Genomic DNA, 19,082 nt, shown 5'->3' with positions numbered 1-19,082 from the left:
CAGTAGACCTCCTGGTCTTCTTAATCTTTCTGTCTCTCTTGTTCAGGTTCTTGCTTTTTTGATGCAGTCTTTACTTTTGGACCGGGGAAATTGAGACCATTCATAGTCAAAATTATTATTGGAAGTTGTATTTGATTCTTGCCATCTTGTACTATTTGTTTTTCCTTCTTTTTCTCTTGTTTAACCATTACTCTAGTGTTTTTTTTTTCTTTTTTGGGCTTTATGATTGATTTTTTTTTTCTCTTTAGCCTGAAGGATCCCTTTAAATATCTTCTACATAATTGTCTTAGTGCTCATAAATCCCTTTAGTCTATTTTTATCTTGTAAAGTTTTCATTTTTCCTTCAGTTATGACAGATAGCTTTGCTGGATAGAGTAGTCTGGGTTTACAGTTGTTATCTTTCAGAACTTAAAGTACATCATTCCAGGCCCTCTTTGCTTTTAAAACAGAATAATCGGCTGTTGTTATCACCCTGCCTTTGTGACTTGATATTTCTCTCATGCTGCTTTCAATGTATTTTCTATGTTCTGTATATTTTATGTTTTATATATGACAGGGGAGCTTCTGTTTTGGTCTGCCTATTTGATGTCCTAAACCCCTCCTATAGCTGAACTGACATCCGTTTTTCTAACTCTGGGACTTTTTTTTTGTTATAATTCTTTTGAAAATGTTTTCTATGACTTTAGAACAGGATCCTTCTGTGCCTGTAACTTACAGATTTGGTCCTTTTAGAATGTAGCATGTATCTTGAAATTCCCATTGGTACCTTATTATTTAATCTTGTCTTCACATTAGACTTTTCCAATTCTTCCACCATGTCCTTTGAACCCAGATACTTTGTCTTCTCCTGATCCACAAAGCTTTAGTTATGAGACTTCTGGTACTTCTCTGACATGAAGTTCCTCTTTAATGAATTTCTTTTTCTTAGTTTTAACATGTGTTATTGATTTCCCTTTCTTACACGTCAAGCTTCTGCCTTGAATCTTGCTTTTTTTTATTAAATATATTTTTTCCTGTATAGGTTTCTATGTGTTTTTATTTACACATTGTAGTTTGAACTAGCTTTTTTTATTTAAATGATGTCCACAATTCATTTGTTTATTCAATTTGATTGGCTGAATATTGGCTGTATTAGGCACTGACTTAGGCCCTGGGATTGTAACTGCCATCTTCAGATACCCTCGGTCAGTTTTCAGATCCACAGTGCTTTTGGACATGCTGCTCAACAAGAGTTGAACATTGAGGTGACAGAGATGCTGGAGCCTGATGGAGGTGATAGGAAGCTCTGCCTAGTAGAGCTTGTTTGAGTTTCTTATGATGGATGACATTTGAGATTCAGGTTGAGAGTTTGCCAAAAGAACCTTTAGGAGAGAAGAAAAGCTTTCAGAACTGTGTGTATAAAGATATAGAAGCATTTGTTCCTTTAAGTGTAAACTGGTCATGGTAGGAACTGGGTGTCTGTCTTTCTAGTCATATATCTTGTCAGTTCAGGCTGGGATTGCATTCTAGGTCCTTCACTTCCTGGCTCTGAGCTTTGGAGTGTGTGAGGAAGCGTTAATTATAAATGGTGTGTGTGTGTGTGTGTGTGTGTGTGTGTGTGTGTGTGTGTTGGTGAAAATTAATGACTTAGAATTACCTAACATAGTCCTTGGGAAGTCATGGATGCTTCTAAAGTGTGTTTCATGTGTTCATTTTACTTTTCTTGTAGCTTGTGGCTTCCTGATACCTGGCATACAGTATGGAGTAAATATTTGTTGAATAAGTCCAGTATTTTACAGTATTAGAAAAGCATCTGGTTCATTTTATTTGATGTAACATTTTGTGACGAGAAAGAAAGAGCATATGGTAAAGTCACTAAATTTGTGATCTTTTGAAGCAGATTTTTTTTTTTTTTAAAGAACTAAGTGTCATTGATGGGGCAGCAGAAGTTCAGTCAGGTTTTTTTCTATGTGTTTGTATATGGGAACCAGATATAGTTTTCCCCTTTGTATATAAAATATAAATTATTCTGTTTTCTTTCCTCCTTTCCTTCCTTCTCCCCTCTTCTTCGCCTCCTTCCTTCCTTTCTTCCTCCCGTCCCTTCCCTTTCTTTACTTCCTTCCCTTCATTTCCTTCCTTTCCTTTCTTTCATCCCTTTTTTCTTTCCTTCCCCAAACTTGCTGTATAGCCAAGGGTAACCTTGTCTCTGCCTGGAGTGCTGGGATTACAGGTATGTACTTTCATGCCAGGTTTTACATAGTGCAAAGGATCAAACCTAGAGTTTATTATAAAGCATCTTGTAAAAGATACAAAAGCAGCCAGATGATGGAGTGGTATGGAGCGTAACAGAAAGTTATATCCTTTGTTAAGTATGAGTAGACATGGGGGTTTATTTTCAAAGACTTTGTCCCCTAAGATCCATCTTACTTTTATTAGATACCATTGGAGGAAATATTGAACAAGAATTTTTAGCCCAGTGCACACAGAAGCCCATACATTATATCACTAGATTTTTGGAAAAGAAAAGTAGTTTAGTAGTGGAAATCAGGAATTGTGAACTCAAATATGTCTATGAATTAGTTGATAGCAGAGGAATTTTAGAAAAGGACAGGGAAAAGTCTTTGTTGATTTGATGATGAAAAGATATAGTATTAGGGGTGTATGTGTGCACGCGCGCGTGCGCACTTGTGCAAGTATTGATCGTTGCCACAGGCTTCCTCATAAGTCCCCATCCTTTTTGATTGGAGGAGTTATGTTTTGCTTGGGGGATTTCAAGCATGTCATGTCAAAATGCTGTTGATTACATAAGTTAATTTTTTTACATCCGTTCTAGAAAAGTTGATTTCAAGCTGTTCTTGAGTGGATTATTTAATTTTTTTCCCCCAGAAAACAGTTTAAACACTTTATTATCAGATAAATTTATGGCAGTGTGTGCCGAGTCCTAAACTGATTTTTAGAGATTGTAATTGATAAAGAGTAATTTCATTTTTGTCTTACTTTCCTTTGTTCTTGTCCAACTTCTGGCTGCTTGCCATTTGGTGGGCAGGAAATTCTTCAGGGGCTGGTCATATGAGATGAGGGACTGTTGTCCTCACAGCTTCATCCTTGGATGCCCAGGGCACAAAGGGCTTTTACAGGGAGAAAAGGGAGAAAAGCACAGGTGATAGGAAGGCTATGTGCTAGATGGGGTGTTCTTCATGGTTTTCTTCTTAGGCCTGTAGTTTTATAGACATAGCACTTTCAGGCAAGTCAAATCTCTTAGCATGGTCTGAAAAGATTGCTCAGCAGGTCCCACACTCAGTTCCTGGCATCCACATGGTGGTTAACTACTGTGTGTAACTCCAGTTCCTGGGGATCTGACACCCTCTTCTGGCCTCTGTGGGCACTGCATGCATGTGTACATAAAATAAAAACTCAAACCTCAGCAGTTCCACGTTTTGTGTTAGTTGTTGAATGAGCTTAAAAGTAAGGAGATGTGAGCTGGGTGGTGGTGGCGCACACTTTAATCCTAGCACTTGGGAGGCAGAAGCAGGCGGTTATCTGTGAGTTTGAGGCCAGCCTGGTCTGTAAGAGCTAGTTCTAGGACAGCTCCAAACTACAGAGAAACCCTGTTTTGAAAAACCAAAATGAAAAAAAAGGTAGTTTTGTGCAATGTAGAAAGCTAGAATTTTGGTGGTCCTGTTTCTTCATCTTGTATATGGTTATATTGATGTGTTTACTTTGTAAGAGTCTATCACATCAGACACTAGGTTTGTATACTTTTCTATATGCAAATAAACTGAGTTATACTGACTAAAGGTATTTAAAACAGGAGGAAAATTTAATGGTATTACTCTGTACTACTTTTAATTAGTACACAAATATAATTATGTTTTAATGATTTATTTTTATTTTATATACATTGGTATTTTGCCTGCATGTGTGAGGGTATCAGATTCTCTGAAACTTGAATTATAGACAGTTGTGAGCTGCCATGTAGGTGCTAGGAATTGAACCCAGGTTCTCTGCAAGAGCAGCCAGCACTGAGCTATCTCTCCAGCTCTTATAATTGTGTTTTAATTGAACTTATCAAGATGAGCACAGCAGATTTGACTACAAAGTTTTGATATTCCTTTCCATCAGCAAACTCACAATCTAGCCTTGCTCCCCCCCGTGGTGATTTTATTTTTTTAAAAATTTTATTGATTTTTATTGAGCTCTAGATTTTTCTCTGCTCCCCACCCTGCCTCTCCCCTCGCCTTCAACCCTCTCCCAAGGTCCCCATGCTCTCAAATTACTCAGGAGATTTTGTCTTTTTCTGCTTCCCATGTAGATTAGATCTATGTAAGTCTCTCTTAGGGTCCTCATTGTTGTCTAGGTTCTCTGGGATTGTGATTTATAGGCTGGTTTTCTTTGCTTTTTGTTTAAAAAAGCACTTATGAGTGAGTGCATGTGATAATTGCCTTTCTGGGTCTGGGTTATGTCACTCAAAATGATGTTTTCTAGCTCCACCCATTTGCCTGCAAAATTCACAGTGTCTTTATTTTTTTCTGCTGTGTAGTACTCCATTGTGTAAATGTACCACATTTTCTTTAGCCGCAATTGTCCACTCTGCCTGACTTTATGTTCTCCAGTGGGATATCCTTGTCATAGGTTTATTTGTTTTAGTACCTTCTTCTAGATTGGTTTCCTATGTTGCAAGTTTTCCAAGGCTCAGGTTGTTATCCTCTTTGAGTCGTACCCCTTCTTCAGAGTGTTGAAGCAAAAGCTGGGATCTGTCTACACATGGGCTAATGGTTAAGTCAGACACTGATGACAATGCATGTGTGGGGTAAGTCCTCCATTCACTGAAATACTGACTTAGTGGTTAAGAACATCTGGAAAATTAAATGTAACTGTTAGGGCATACAAGCATATTTGTTCCATAAAGTGTGTGTATGTATTAAAATTACATTTGTTTATTTGTATGTGTGCATATGTGCCACAGCCCACATGTGGAGGTCAGAGGAAAGCTTGTGAGAGTTGGTTCTCTTTCTATTATGTGGGTCCCAGGTCATCAGGCTTGGTGGGAAGACCATTTACCCACTGAATCATCTAACTGGCTGTGACATTGGATGTTTTTATTTATGCTTATTAAAAAAGGTAATTTTATAATTTAATGACTTGTTTTTCATTCTTATATCTTTGATGCTGAGTTCATAGTTTTGTATTTTTAAAAGTTAGAAATATAACAGTGTTTTTAGGGTAAAACATCTGTCAGTATTTCCATTATAAAGTGTAATTTTTAAGAGTTTAAAAGTTAGCTGTAAAAATTTGTTCTTGGCTGATACTTAGTATACAAAAATCTCAGCCTGGGTTAATTTCCAGAATTTTTGCAGTCACATAAGCTAAGGTTACATGGTCAAATTGGCGTACACTGAACTCAGTTTTTGTTTCTATCAGCATAGGGGAGGATGACGGATTTTAAAAATGAAAAAAAAACCAGTATGAACTTTTTTTCTTGAGTTGTATTCATAGAAAACTGTTGGTTTAAAAAATGTTACTACATCATCTTAAAGGTAACCATTGCTTGAATATAAAAAATTGAAGCCGGGTGTGGTGGCACACACTTGGAACCCCAATACTCTGGAGGCAGAAGCAGGAAGATCTCTGTGACTTCAAGGCCAGAATAGCCTACATAGTAAGACCCTGGTCTCAAATAAACCAACCCAACCCAACTCAACCCAAACTGTACCACCAAGGACAACCTGCAGCCAAACTCCTTTGGGATCAGGCTACTGCAGCTCCTTTTAAGGTCAGCATTCAGGGCTGCACAATGACTGTGGTCCCAAACACCTTTTTTGTTTTGTTTTGTTTCCTGCTCTAGTTTGTTGAAAGGTAGCTTTCCATTTGTTACATGGCTTAGGTGTTTGCAAAGGAAGCCAGAAAATGCTGAAAAAAGGTTATCTTTATGCATGGTTGGAGACTTAGCCAGTGAAGCTTGAGAGCTTTCAGTTAATGTAATTTTCCTACTAAATCTCTAGGCAGGTCTTAGCTTGAAGCTATGAACCGTAGTGTAGATAAACTTTTTGCTTTTATGTTATTGCAAACGTGTATGCACATATAGTTCTGATGCATTTTACAGCTCATGGCCAGGTTTTTCCTTCAGTTCTTTTCTAGAGTGTCTTCATAGTTAAGTCCTATAAGTAGGTTCCCTCCAGAATAATTTCATATGAGGTAGCTAGACTAGCTTTTAGTTGACAGTAGATGCCTCTTGGTTACTTAGTCGTGGAAGTACATGCATGTAAAGCCTTTAGGGAACATTTGAAATCTTGTCAGTTTTAAGTGAAACATGACTTTCTATGAAATACGAATTCGAATTAATACTGGGTTTTATGCATTCATTCAGAAATATAGTATCCATGGTGGAAAAAGAAATACCTTCCTAAAGACATGCTTCCTCCCTCCACAAGCACCCTGATTTAACACTGCCCTCATACTACAAAGTAATGATGCTATACTACTCTTAGGGCCAGAGGAAGTAAAAATAACAGCAAACCCTTAATTTTTAAACCCAAGCAACTTCATTAAACAAATGTATTTTGAGAATCAGGCTAGAGTTCTTAGGAACTTGCTTTAGGTTCTTCAAGTCATCTTGACCAGTGGCTGGGGCACCATGCTTTAGTGGACAAAAGTCCCCCTCCCCCATTGACTTCAGAGACTGTTATGTGTTGTTCTCTGTGAAATCATCTTTGCTGAGATGCTATCACTTTTGCCTAGGTGGCTTATTTTCAGAGAGATGGCTGCTCATGTTGTCAGGACCCATGAGAACTAAGTGCTAGAATCTTGAGTGTAGATGTCATAGTGGCATTAAGCAAATGTTTGATTCACAGATCCTAAGAAGTATGTGTGATTCTGTACAGAGATGCTCTTTGGGAAAGAGCAGATCATGTTCTTCTCAGAGGCATAATTAGTTGTTCTCATTACTTGCTGAGAGGTAATTTCTTACCATTATTTATTTAGTTTAAATTGCAATGGATCTGTTACATAGTGCTTTCACTGGAATTAATCTTTTCCCAAGAAAACCTGTTTCCTTTTAGCACAGAAATGCAGATTCTATGAAGACTTCTTAGTGAACAAGAACCAGTAAACACACACACACACACACACACACACACACACACACACACACCTCTATCCATCAAAATTTATGTCTACGAAATATCTCTAATTCCAGTAAAACACCACAGAGTTTGTTCTAGTTTTCCATTTACATCTCCTTTCTCTGACACGAGAAGTCTGGATTTTATTACCTAATATGTATTTCTGTGAAGAATGGCATGGAGATTTTGATTAGATTGCGTTGACTCTGTATATTGTTTTTGGTAAGATGGTCATTTTCATAGAATTGAACCTACCAATCCATGATCATGGGAGGTCTTTCTATTTTCTAGGGCCTTCTTCGATTTTTCTAGAGTTTTAAAGTTTTCTTTGTAGGATTCTTTGCTTCCTTAGTTAATTTACTCCAAGTGGTTTTATATCTATCTATCTATCTATCTATCTATCTATCTATCTATCTATCTATCTATAATACTACTGTTTACCTGGTAGATAGGGTTTCTTTTTAGTTCATTCTGACATTTTTTTTACTCATGCATTGCCTCTTAGCAACATGAAATAGGGCATTGTGTCTCTGGTAATACCCTCTTTTCTTGAATTTCTTTTTTGTCTAAACCCCCAGCCCAGGTAATTATTTGTGTGTGTGTGTGTGTGTGTGTGTGTGTGTGTATAGACCAGAAGTCAAACATTTTTCTTTATTACCTAGGAGCCACCCACTTTGTTGCTTCTTTTTGTTTTTTGAGACAGGGTCTCTTACTGGGACATGGGTCCCACTGATTAGGGTAGATTAGTCAGTAAGTGAGGCCCAGGGATTTACTTGTCTCTGCCTTCCCAGTCCCAGATTATAGGCATATGCCATCATGCCTAGCTTTTTTTTTATGTGGGTGCAGGGATCAAACTCATGGTTACATGGCAGGCATTTTGCTGACTGAGCCATTGCCCTAGCCCCACTATCCCTGCTAATTATTCTTAGTCTCTTAGTAGAGATCAACCATATGGAATATGCCCAACCTGGAATATGGCTCTTGTTTCAGTGCCTGATGTTCTCTTGTCCTCAGATACTTTTTACTATAACTATCTGATTTTCAGAAATGGTCTGCGGATTAAATTTATTTTTCAGTGAGTTCCAGGATATTGAAATATATCTGTGAGATGTGAAATGCATTTGCTGCAGGTTGGTATGATTGATGTGAGAGAATTTGAGGTTAGATACTACTTAAGTCCCTATATAAGTAAAAACCTTAAATGTAAATGATCTTTATTTTAGTTGACAAGTTATCAAAACATTTAGGTTATTTTCTTTCCTGGGTAGTATTATATTCCTGTTTTGATTCTGTGTCAAAAATCGTTGTTATTCTAAAAGGAGTAATAGTTGATTCAAGCAAACATTTACAGCCTTATCAGTAGACTTTAAGAAATAAAAACACAGAATTTTCTTTAAAAAGAATACTAGTTTTGTCATTTCTTTTTTTATTGAGAAAAGGAAAAAAAAAACAAGTTTCCGCCTCCTCCCAGCCTCCCATTTCCCTCCCCCTTCTCCCACCCTTCTCCCCTCCTCCTACTCCTCTCCCCCTCCCTCTCCAGTCCAAAGAGCAGTCAGGGGTTGCCTGCCCCTTGGAAAGTCCAAGGTCCTCCCCCCTCCATCCAGGTCTAGGAAGGTGAACATTCAAACTGGCTAGGCTCCCACAAAGCTAGTACATGAAGTAGGATCAAAACCCGGTGCCATTGTCCCTGGCTTCTCATCAGCCCTCATTGTTCGCCATGTTCAGAGAATCCGGTTTTATCCCATGCTTTTTCAGTCACAGTCCAGCTGGCCTTGGTGAGCTCCCAATAGATCAACCCCACTGTCTCAGTGGGTGGACACACCCCTCGTGGTCCTGACTTCCTTGCTCATCTTCTCCCTCCTTCTGCTCCTCATTGGGACCTTGGGAGCTCAGTCCAGTGCTTCAGTGTGGGTCTCTGTCTCTATCTCCATCCATCGCCAGATGAAGGTTCTATGGTGATATGCAAGGTATTCGTCAGTATTGCTATAGGATAGGGTCATTTCAGGTTCCCTATCCTCAGCTGCCCAAGGAACTAACTGGGGACATCGCCTTGGGCTCCTGGGAGCCACTCTAGGTTCAAGTCTCTTGCCAACCCTAAGGTGGCTCCCTTAACTAAGAATTGTGCTTCCGTGCTCCCCTATCCAACCTTCCTTTATCCCAATCATCCTTTTCCCCCAAGTTCCCCCCATCCTCCCCTTCTTCCTTTTCTCTCCCCATCTCCCCTTACCCCATCCCACCCCACCCCCAAGATCCCAATTTTCTCCCCAGCAATTTTGTCTACTTCCCATAGCTAAGAGGATAACTATATGTTTTTCCTTGGGTTCACCTTCTTATTTAGCTTCTTTAGGTTCACCAATTGTAGATTCCGTGACCCTTATTTATGGCTAGAAACCAATTATGAGTGAGTACATCCCATGTTCATCTTTTTTGGGTCTGGGTTACCTCACTCAGGATAGTGTTTTCTATTTCCATTCATTTGCATGTAGTTTTGTCATTTCTAAGGAGACTTAGATCTTTTTTTCTTTACAAGGAGGCACACATTGTTCATATTCCTCTGACATAGGCCAGTGTCAGTCTAGTCTCTGTGTAGGTCTTATAGCTGATGGGACAGCTATAAAAAACTTGGTGAGAGTAAAATGTTTTAGAACCCACAACAACCAAAAATTAATTAAAAGCCCCTTATTGAGTTCCAAGTTTTTGTGGCAGTGTTGACTAGTGTTTCATCGTACGACTTCAGTGAAAGCTTAGTTCTGGACACACATCATTTGCTCTTTGTCCTGCACGTGCTGCCATGCCACACAGCAGTGGACGCTGGTGGGAACAGCTTGCCTCAAGTATGAGGTTACTCTTTATTATAAATTGTATTTTTATCTGTATGTAAGAAGTTTCCTCCTTTTTAGAAACGTAATGTCTTAATGTTAGAAAATGAAGACCTTTAATATTTTCCTACTGTCATTCCTCAACATAGAAGTATTAAAATTAGTATATCTTTGAGTTGGATAATGTTAGAATGTTTGATTTTTAAAAAATTGTTGTTTGACTTACAGACAAGTTTCACAAAAAACTACTAAATGAATTTTGCTTGACAATTAGTTCATAATTGTCAATAATTTTTTTATTGCCCCTAAACATACTTTTATCATTTATAATATATATTACTGAGTATTATTCTCACTATTGATAACTATAAAATGAAGAAATTGATCAACTCTAAAAAATGTTGAACTTTTATGTATCTATTTTATTAGTATGTCCCGTAGTATCAAATATTCATCCAAGATATAATTCTTTTTATAAAATGAATGTACCCATATTAAAACTTTATTAAGGCTTTAATAAATGATAAAATTATATGAACACCCAAGAATTGTTTTAAAATAAATTTCATGCCAATTGTGATGACTGAAGCCTGTAATCCTAGCATTCTGGAGGCTTAAGCAGGTTCATTGTTGAATGTTTGAAGCAACCTGGTCTACATAGTGAGTTGTAGGCAGCCTGAGCTGTGGAGTGAAATCCTCTCTCAAAAAAACTCAGAAAAAGAAAAACGATTTATGCTATTTTATTGGTATTTTAAAATTTCTAAACCTATTTTATACTATATAACTAGTGTCACATAAAAATGTCTTGAGTTCAAGATATTGCAAGATGAAAAATTTTAAGAAATGATGGTCTAGTTATTCTAGTTTAATTCTCTGCTGTGGTCATTGGTGCAAGAATGGACATGTGACCCATATCAGCCCCAAAGAACCTGACCTTGGGGTTCTTGCAGAGTACTTTAGTGAGAGATTCATTTCTTCTGCTGGGTTAGCTAAAAAGATGAACATAATCTGAAACTACTCATGTTTGTCTCCTTCACCCTTCTCTGTGAAGACAGGCCACCTGCTGTGTCAATAGAGAGCTAATATTAAAGAAAACTGAGCATGACTGACACTCCCCCCCCCTTATGACGTGCACGTATGCGCGTGTGCACACATATGCTAGAGTCGGAAAGCAAACCCTAGAAATATCAGTTGAGACCCTTAATCTGATGGGAGTGATTTGTTTTCACACATATCAATAGTTACTTTAAAATGCACTGTTTTCTAGGTTATGGTGGTAGACCAGAAGCTTTCTGTTTCACATTGTAAGGAAGACTCAGAGTAAGAAAGGGCAAATTATATTCCAAAGAGAGAAAAGGCATTGGTAGTCAGAAAGAGATGATATAAAATTCAGAAAAGCCCAAATAAGTAGAGATTATGCAGAAAAAGTAGAAAGCCTTTTCAGCTTCAACGGCACCTAAAGCTACAATTAAAAGGGAGGGTGTGCAGCACTGGTGATGACCTGCTGGTATGCTTAGCTTCTGCAGAAAGCCCATAGCTCTTGCGAGCCCTAATTCCAGTGGGAGATTTGGTTTAAAAGTCTCTTGAACCTGTTTGTAGGAAGAAGAGAACCAGCTTCATGTTGTTCTCTGACCTCCACATTTGCACTGTGGTGTATACACAACACACACACACTCACACACACACACACACACACACTAAATAGCAGTGTAAACTCTTGAATAAGAGAGCACCTATTGAGAGTCAGCTTCTTGGGAACTTGAAAGCAAGGACTGTTACAACTCTGAGCCTGGGTCCACCCTGATGCAGTGTCTAGGTAGGAGACAGCCACAGGAGACAGTTAGGGCAAGTTGAACATGATCTAACTGAGAAATGTAGTTAGCAGAGGGCTCAGCGTAAATGGTTCCATGATCAGTGTCCCCATCCCTGTCGATAGGAATTCTGAGCCTATGACTGGAGGATTGCTTGGTTTCCAGAACTGCTTCCTTTCTGCATGTGGTTCCATGCAGGGTAGTGCTAAGAGCTGTGTGCCCCGGGCGGCAGATCCCTCTGTTTCCCCTGCCTACTCCCTTCTGCAGGGGATCTGAACAGGCTGTAACTGGCCGGCAGAGTGCTAGTTCCCCCAGTTCTCCTTTTCACAGGTAGAACCCAATGTTCTGTTTACTTCCTTCACACTTTAGCACCCTTGGAAGACTCTTAGCATGGACATCCGTTGCCCTTGGGTACATATGGGGGGGATTGGAGAGGTAGCTCTAGATCTAGTAGGAACTCGTGTGGCTCAGAGTCCACAGGCCCAGAGTAAATTCCTTTATGCAAAGAATGAAAACTTCTACCATGATTGCAGCCCTTAAGCTGACAGTTGACCTTGACTGACTGATTCTTAGTCCACATTCAGCACCAGCCTGAATGTTAGAAACACTGCAGGAGTCTTGAACTCCATTTCATTACCTGACCCTCATCCAGAAGATTCCAGCCTTAGAGGACCCAGAAATAAACTTCTCTGATTTTGTCATTTAAAGTCTTCATTCTTTTTACTGTATTATTGCTTTTTTATTTTTTAAAGATCTTTTGTTTTTAGTTTTATTTTTACCTTCATCTAATTTTATTTCTATATTTACTCTCTTTTTGTTTGTTTTTGAGACAGAATTTCTCTATGTAACAGTCCTAGCTGTCCTAGACCTAGCTCTTGTAGACCAAGCTGGTCTCGAACTCACAGAGATCCACTTGCCTCATGTGCCGCTACTGCCCGGCTTCTTTTCCCACAAGAGGGCTCCAGACCTCAGGACAGATGGCCATAAGCCACCGTGCTGGTGCTGGGAATCGAACTCGTGACCTCTGGAAGGAAGGAAGGAAGGAAGGAAGGAAGGAAGGAAGGGCAATCAGGCAATGAGTGCTCTTAACTACTGAGCCATCTTTCCGGATGGTCATATTTATTTTCTAATGGGATTTTTATCTCTTACTTTTTCTTTTCCCCTTTTCTCACTTCCTTCTTTTTCTTTACTTTCAATGAACCCTACTTCTTTATTATTTTTGCCTTTCTTATTTCATTTATTTATTATTACTACATTTGCTTCCATAAGTTTTAACTTAATAGTCTATTCTATGCTATTTTTATTTTCATATTTCATGATTATTAATGATGTAGACATTGGCTTTATGTGGTTTGTTTTGGTGTTGTTGCTGGAATAGCTGTTCTTTTTCTCTTCACTGTATGGTATTGGGGTTGATCTTTCAATAGAAAGCCGCTCACTAAGAACATCCTAAATAATGCCAGAAGAGATACTTATTTCAGCAGATGTATAAATTACAACTGAGAAACTCAAGAAATATGAAAAGCAATATGACCTCCCAAAAGTTCACAATCCTTAAGTAGCTGAATCCAAAAGGACAGAATGGTTGAAATGTCAAAGAATTACAGTATTGCTTGAAAATTAGCAGTGAAGCTGGAGAGATGGCTCAGCAGTTAAGAGCACTAGCTGCTCTTACAGAGAGCATGGGTTCAATTCCCAGCACTCACATGGTAGCTCAGAATTGTCTGTGAACTCTAGTTAACAGACTTATGCCCTCTTCTGGCCTCTGCTGGTACCAGACATGCACATGTGGACAAAAGATTCATATTTGTAAAATAATAAAAATTTTAAAAATGCAAAGAAATCACCAGTGACCTTAGAGAGGATTCAAATAAACAGATGAATGGGGTAAGTAAGTAAATTTAAGACCTTGACAAGAAATTCAAGAACTTGGATAAAAAAGAACAAAGAGATAGAGGGCTTGGAAAAAAAATAACAATAACACTATAAACTTGGAAAGCATATTAAGTCAGAATTTAAAACTCATTAGCAAGCATTCAATAGTAGAATAGACTACGTACAAGAAAAAATGTCAGGGGTGGAGACTAAAGATGAGTAGTTATAATTCTCTCTCTCTCTCTCTCTCTCTCTCTCTCTCTCTCTCTCACACACACACACACACACACACACACACACTCTGATAACCATACATCTAAGACCTTTGGGGCATGTTTAAAAGATGAAACTATAAATTTGTGTAGAAGAAAGAAAATTGAGTGTCTTAGTCAGTGTTCTGTTGCTGACTAAGAAACACCATGTCCACGACAACTCTTATAAAGAAAAGTATTTAATTGGGGCTGACTCGTAGGTTCAGAGGTTTAGTTCATTATCAGCGTGGCAAGAAGCATGGTGACATGCAAGCAGACATGATGCTGGAGAAGGAACTGAGATACATCTGAATGCATGTGCAGAAAGAAGAGAGAGTGCCCCTAGACTTGCCTTGAGCTTCTGAAATCCCAAAGCCCACCTCCAGTGACAAACTTCCTCCAACAAAGCCATACCTGCTCTTGATCTCTTTTAAGTATTGCCACTCCCTAATGACCAAACATTCAAATATTTGAGTATATGGGGACTATTTACTATTGAACCCACCATAATGAGACATAGACTAAAGACAAAAATCTTAAGATAGTTATAGCAGAAAATACCCCAAAATCTAGTAAATCAGAGGATATCCAAGTGTACAAGGCATCTAGATCCTTAAAAGACATGCCTAGAAAAGAAACTTTCCATGCCATATTGTGGTTAATGTATAAAAAATAAAGAACAGGGGCTGTGAAATTGTGGATAATGATGCTTGTTGTCAAATTTGATGACCAGAGTTTGATCACCAGAACCCATATGACTGAGGAGGGGGAGAGCCAGTTCCCTAAAGCCATCCTCTATCCTCTCATGCTTGCCATGAACACACAATAAATAATAAATAAGCATAATAAGTAAATGAAGAAAAATACAAGACAAACAGTACTGAAAGCTATAAGAAAGAAGTGTTAGATAACTTACAAAAGTAAATCTTTTAAGATAGTGGCAAACTTACAAACAGATATTCTTTTTTTTTTTAAATTTTTTTTTATTGAGAAAAGGAAAAAAAAAGTATCCATCTCCTCCCAACCTCCCATTTCCCTCCCCCTCCTTCCACCCTTCTCTCCCTCCCCCCAAACTCCTCTCCCCCTCCCTCTCCAGTCCAAAGAGCAGTCAGGGTTCCCTGCCTGTGGAAAGTCCTAGGTCCGCCCCCCTCCGTCCATGTCTAAGAGGGTGAACATCCAAACTGGCTAGGCTCCCACAAAGCTAGTACATGAAGTAGGATCAAAACCCCATGCCATTGTCCCTGGCTTCTCATCAGTCCTCATTGTTCGCCATGTTCAGAGAGTCCGGTTTTATCCCATGCTTTTTCAGTCACAGTCCAGCTGGCCTTGGTGAGCTCCCATTAGATCAGCCCCATTGTCTCAGTGGGTGGGTGCACCCTTCGTGGTCCTGACTTCCTTGCTCATCTTCTCCCTCCTTCTGCTCCTCATTGGGACCTTGGGAGCTCAGTCCAGTGCTCCAGTGTGGGTCTCTGTCTCTATCTCCATCCATCACCAGATGAAGGTTCTATGGTGATATGCAAGATATTTATCAGTATTGCTATAGGATAGGGTCATTTCAGGTTCCCTATCCTCAGCTGCCCAAGGGACTATCTGGGGACATCACCCTGGGCTCCTGGGAGCCACTCTACGGTCAAGTCTCTTGCCAACCCTAAGGTGGCTCCCTTAACTAAGAATTGTGTTTCCGTGCTCCCCTGTCCAACCTTCCTTTATCCCAATCCTCCTTTTTCCCCAAGTTCCCCCCCTCCTTCCCTTCTCACTTTTCTCTCCCCATCTCCCCTTACCCTCATCCCACCCCACCCCCAAGATCCCAATTTTCTCCCCGGCTATTTTGTCTACTTCCCATAGCCAAGAGGATAACTATATGTTTTTCCTTGGGTTCACCTTCTTATTTAGCTTCTTTAGGTTCACCAATTGTAGTCTCCGTGACCCTTATTTATGGCTAGAAAACAATTATGAGTGAGTACATCCCATGTTCATCTTTTTGGGTCTGGGATACCTCACTCAGGATAGTGTTTTCTATTTCCATCCATTTGCATGCAAAATTCGAGAAGTCATTGTTTTTTACCGCAGCGTAGTACTCTAATGTCCAAATGGATTAAAGACCTCAATATCAGCCCGAACACACTGAACCTGATAGAAGAGAAAGTGGGAAGTACCCTACAACATATGGGCACAGGCGATCGCTTCCTAAGTATAACCCCAGCAGCACAGACATTAAGGGCAACATTGAATAAATGGGACCTACTAAAACTAAGAAGCTTCTGTAAAGCAAAGGACACTGTCACTAAGACAAAAAGGCAACCTACTGACTGGGAGAAGATCTTCACCAACCCTGCAACAGACAAAGGTCTGATCTCCAAAATATATAGAGAACTCAAGAAACTAGACTTTAAAATGCTAATTAACCCAATTAAAAAATGGGGCACTGAACTGAACAGAGAATTCTCAGCAGAAGAAGTTCAAATGGCCAAAAGACACTTAAGGTCATGCTCAACTTCCTTAGCGATCAGGGAAATGCAAATCAAGACAACTTTAAGATACCATCTTACACCTGTCAGAATGGCTAAAATAAAAAACACCAATGATAGCCTTTGCTGGAGAGGCTGTGGAGGAAGGGGTACCCTCATCCATTGCTGGTGGGAATGCAATCTTGTGCAACCACTGTGGAAATCAGTGTTTCGGTTTCTCAGGAAATTCGGGATCAACCTACCCCTGGACCCAGCAATACCACTCTTGGGAATATACCCAAGAGATGCCCGATCATATGACAAAAGCATTTGTTCATCTATGTTCATAGCAGTATTATTTGTAATAGCCAGAACCTGGAAACAACCTAGATGCCCTTCAATGGAAGAATGGATGAAGAAAGTATGGAATACAAACAGATATTCTAAAGACTTCAAGACTATGGGCTTATTATTTCAAGTCCTGAAACAAAATAACTGCCAATCATGACTACTATAGCCAGAAATTATCCTTTACAATCATAGGATAAATAATGACCCTTCGTGGTAAGCATAAACTAAAACAATTCATGGCCACTAACCCTGTATGTCTGAAAATGTTTAAAGGTTTATCATATGTAAGTAGAAGAAAGAATATACAAAGTATGAGAATTTTGGAAAAGAAAGTACATCTTACCAGGAGAATAAACAGTGGGAAGTAGGAAAGAACCAATCATTTTCAACTTATAAAACCAATAAACTTCTAAGGTAAGGAAGGGTGAACTTGGTACATACTTAATAATAAACCTAAATATAAGTGGTCATAACTCTTCAACTAAAAGATGTAGACTGACTGAATGAATTTAAAATAAAATAAAACAAAACCCAGGCATTTGTTTTCTGCAAAAAGCTCACCCCTCTATCCAAAACACAGAAATTCTACGTAGAAAGGATAGAAAATGGCATTCCAAACAAATGGAATCCAAAATAAATTAAGAATAGTATACTTATATTTGACAAAGCAGTCATCATGCCAAAATCAGAAGATCATTGCATATTTTTAAAGGAAGCAATCCATAAGGGAGATGTAACAATTGAAAAATATATACTCCAAATATTGATGTACCAAATTTCATAAAATAAACAGTATGGGACATAAATGGACAAGTAGGTCCAGATACAATAACAACAGTCACTTCAGTACTCTACTCTCATCAATATATTGATTATCCAAATAAATAAAAAATCAGAGTTAAACTTCACCATAGGTCAAATGGACTTCCAAGATATCTGTAGATATCTATTATTATTATTATTATATCCAATATATATGGAATATGTATTATTCTTAGCAGTTCATAGTGCTTTGTCCAAAATAGACCACATTTTAAGCCCTGAAATCAAGTCTTAACAGAGAAAAATAAACCAAAATAATTGATTTTATCACAACATATGGAATAAACTAGAAGTCAATAGCAAGAGAAACCACAGAAACTACAAATACATGGATATTGAACAATACACATTTAAATGCCAGTGAGTCACTTAAGAAATCAGGAAGGAAATTTGAAAATTCCTAGAATCAAATGAAAATGAAAACACAAGTTGTTAGAGACTTTGGGATATTTCCAAGGTATTTCTGAAAGGAAAGTTTATAGCTATCTGTGCTTATATTAAAAATCAGAGAAAACTCAAATAAATTACTTAATGATAAACCTTAAGGTCTTAGAAAAATAAGTACAAGCCAAGCCCCAAATTAGTATGTGGAAAGAAATAAAGATCAGGGTTAAAATGAATGAAATGGAGAGTAAAAGAAAATACAAAAGATCAATGGAACAAGGAGGTGGCTCTTTGAAGAGAGAAACAGGATTGACAGACTGTTAGCCAAAGTAAACGAAAGAAAGAGAAGGCCCAAATTAATGAAATTAGAGCTGAAAGGGGGGACATTAAAGTGGTATCATGGAAATTCAGAATATTATTAGATAATATTTTGGGAACTCAGCAGTCCAATAAACTGGAAAATATAGAAGGAATGGGCAAATTCTTAAGACATATGACCTACTAAAATTGTATCTCGAGGATGTAAGCAACATTACCTCATCTGCAATGAGCAGTGAGACTGAAGCAGTTCTGAAGAATCTCTAAGAAAAACCTACAACTAGATGGACTCTCTGCTAGACTCCTACATCTTAGGGATGAACTAACACCCAAACTCCTCAAACCAGTCTATAAAACAGAAAGGAAGGAATGCATCTGGATTCAGTGTGCAGTGCCAGTGTTATCCTGATATCGAAGCTGGATAAGGACATTGTTTTAGTTAGGGTTTTTATTCTATGAAGAGACACCATGACCATGGCAATTCTTATAAAGGAAAAATATTTAATTGGGTGGCTTACATTTTCAGAGGTTTAGTCCATTATCATCATGATGCAGCATGACCGCATACAGGCATGTATGCTGAAGAAGGAACTGAGAGTCCTACATCTTGACCTGCAGTCTGCAGGAAGTGGTCTGAGATACTGGGCATGGCTTGAGCATATATGAGATCTCAAAGCCCATCCCCACAATTACACACTTTCTCCAACAAAGTCATACCTAGTCTAACAAAGTCACACCTCCTAATAGTGCTACTCCCTATGAGCTTTTGGGAGCCAATTACATTCAAATCCCCATAGACATAGTAAGAAAAAAGCTAGGCTGGTATCTTTGATGGTCATAAATACAAAAATTCTTAGTGAAATACTTGCCAAATTAAGGGAACAGCACATTGAAAGGATCATAT

General features: G+C 38.6%; 1 protein-coding gene across 4 annotated transcripts in view; it reads left to right on the top strand.

Annotated features, from left to right (window-relative positions):
* Positions 1 to 19,082, top strand: part of Dis3l2 (DIS3 like 3'-5' exoribonuclease 2) — a 381,042-nt gene that overhangs the window by 65,107 nt on the left and 296,853 nt on the right. For 2 of the 4 annotated variants that reach the window (XM_041650837.1, XM_041650835.1), the window contains exon 6: positions 2,168 to 2,209. The exons of the other annotated variants lie outside the window; for them this stretch is intronic. In XM_041650837.1, coding sequence (XP_041506771.1) covers positions 2,168 to 2,209 — 42 coding nt within the window. The remainder of the gene's footprint in view (positions 1 to 2,167; positions 2,210 to 19,082) is intronic. 4 annotated transcript variants of the gene reach the window in all.

Source organism: Microtus oregoni, unplaced genomic scaffold (genome assembly GCF_018167655.1).
Source record: "Microtus oregoni isolate MIOR12 unplaced genomic scaffold, Mior012 000004F_ref0000308, whole genome shotgun sequence".
Lineage (NCBI taxonomy): Eukaryota > Metazoa > Chordata > Mammalia > Rodentia > Cricetidae > Microtus > Microtus oregoni.
This window is presented reverse-complemented; position numbering and strand designations above follow the sequence as displayed.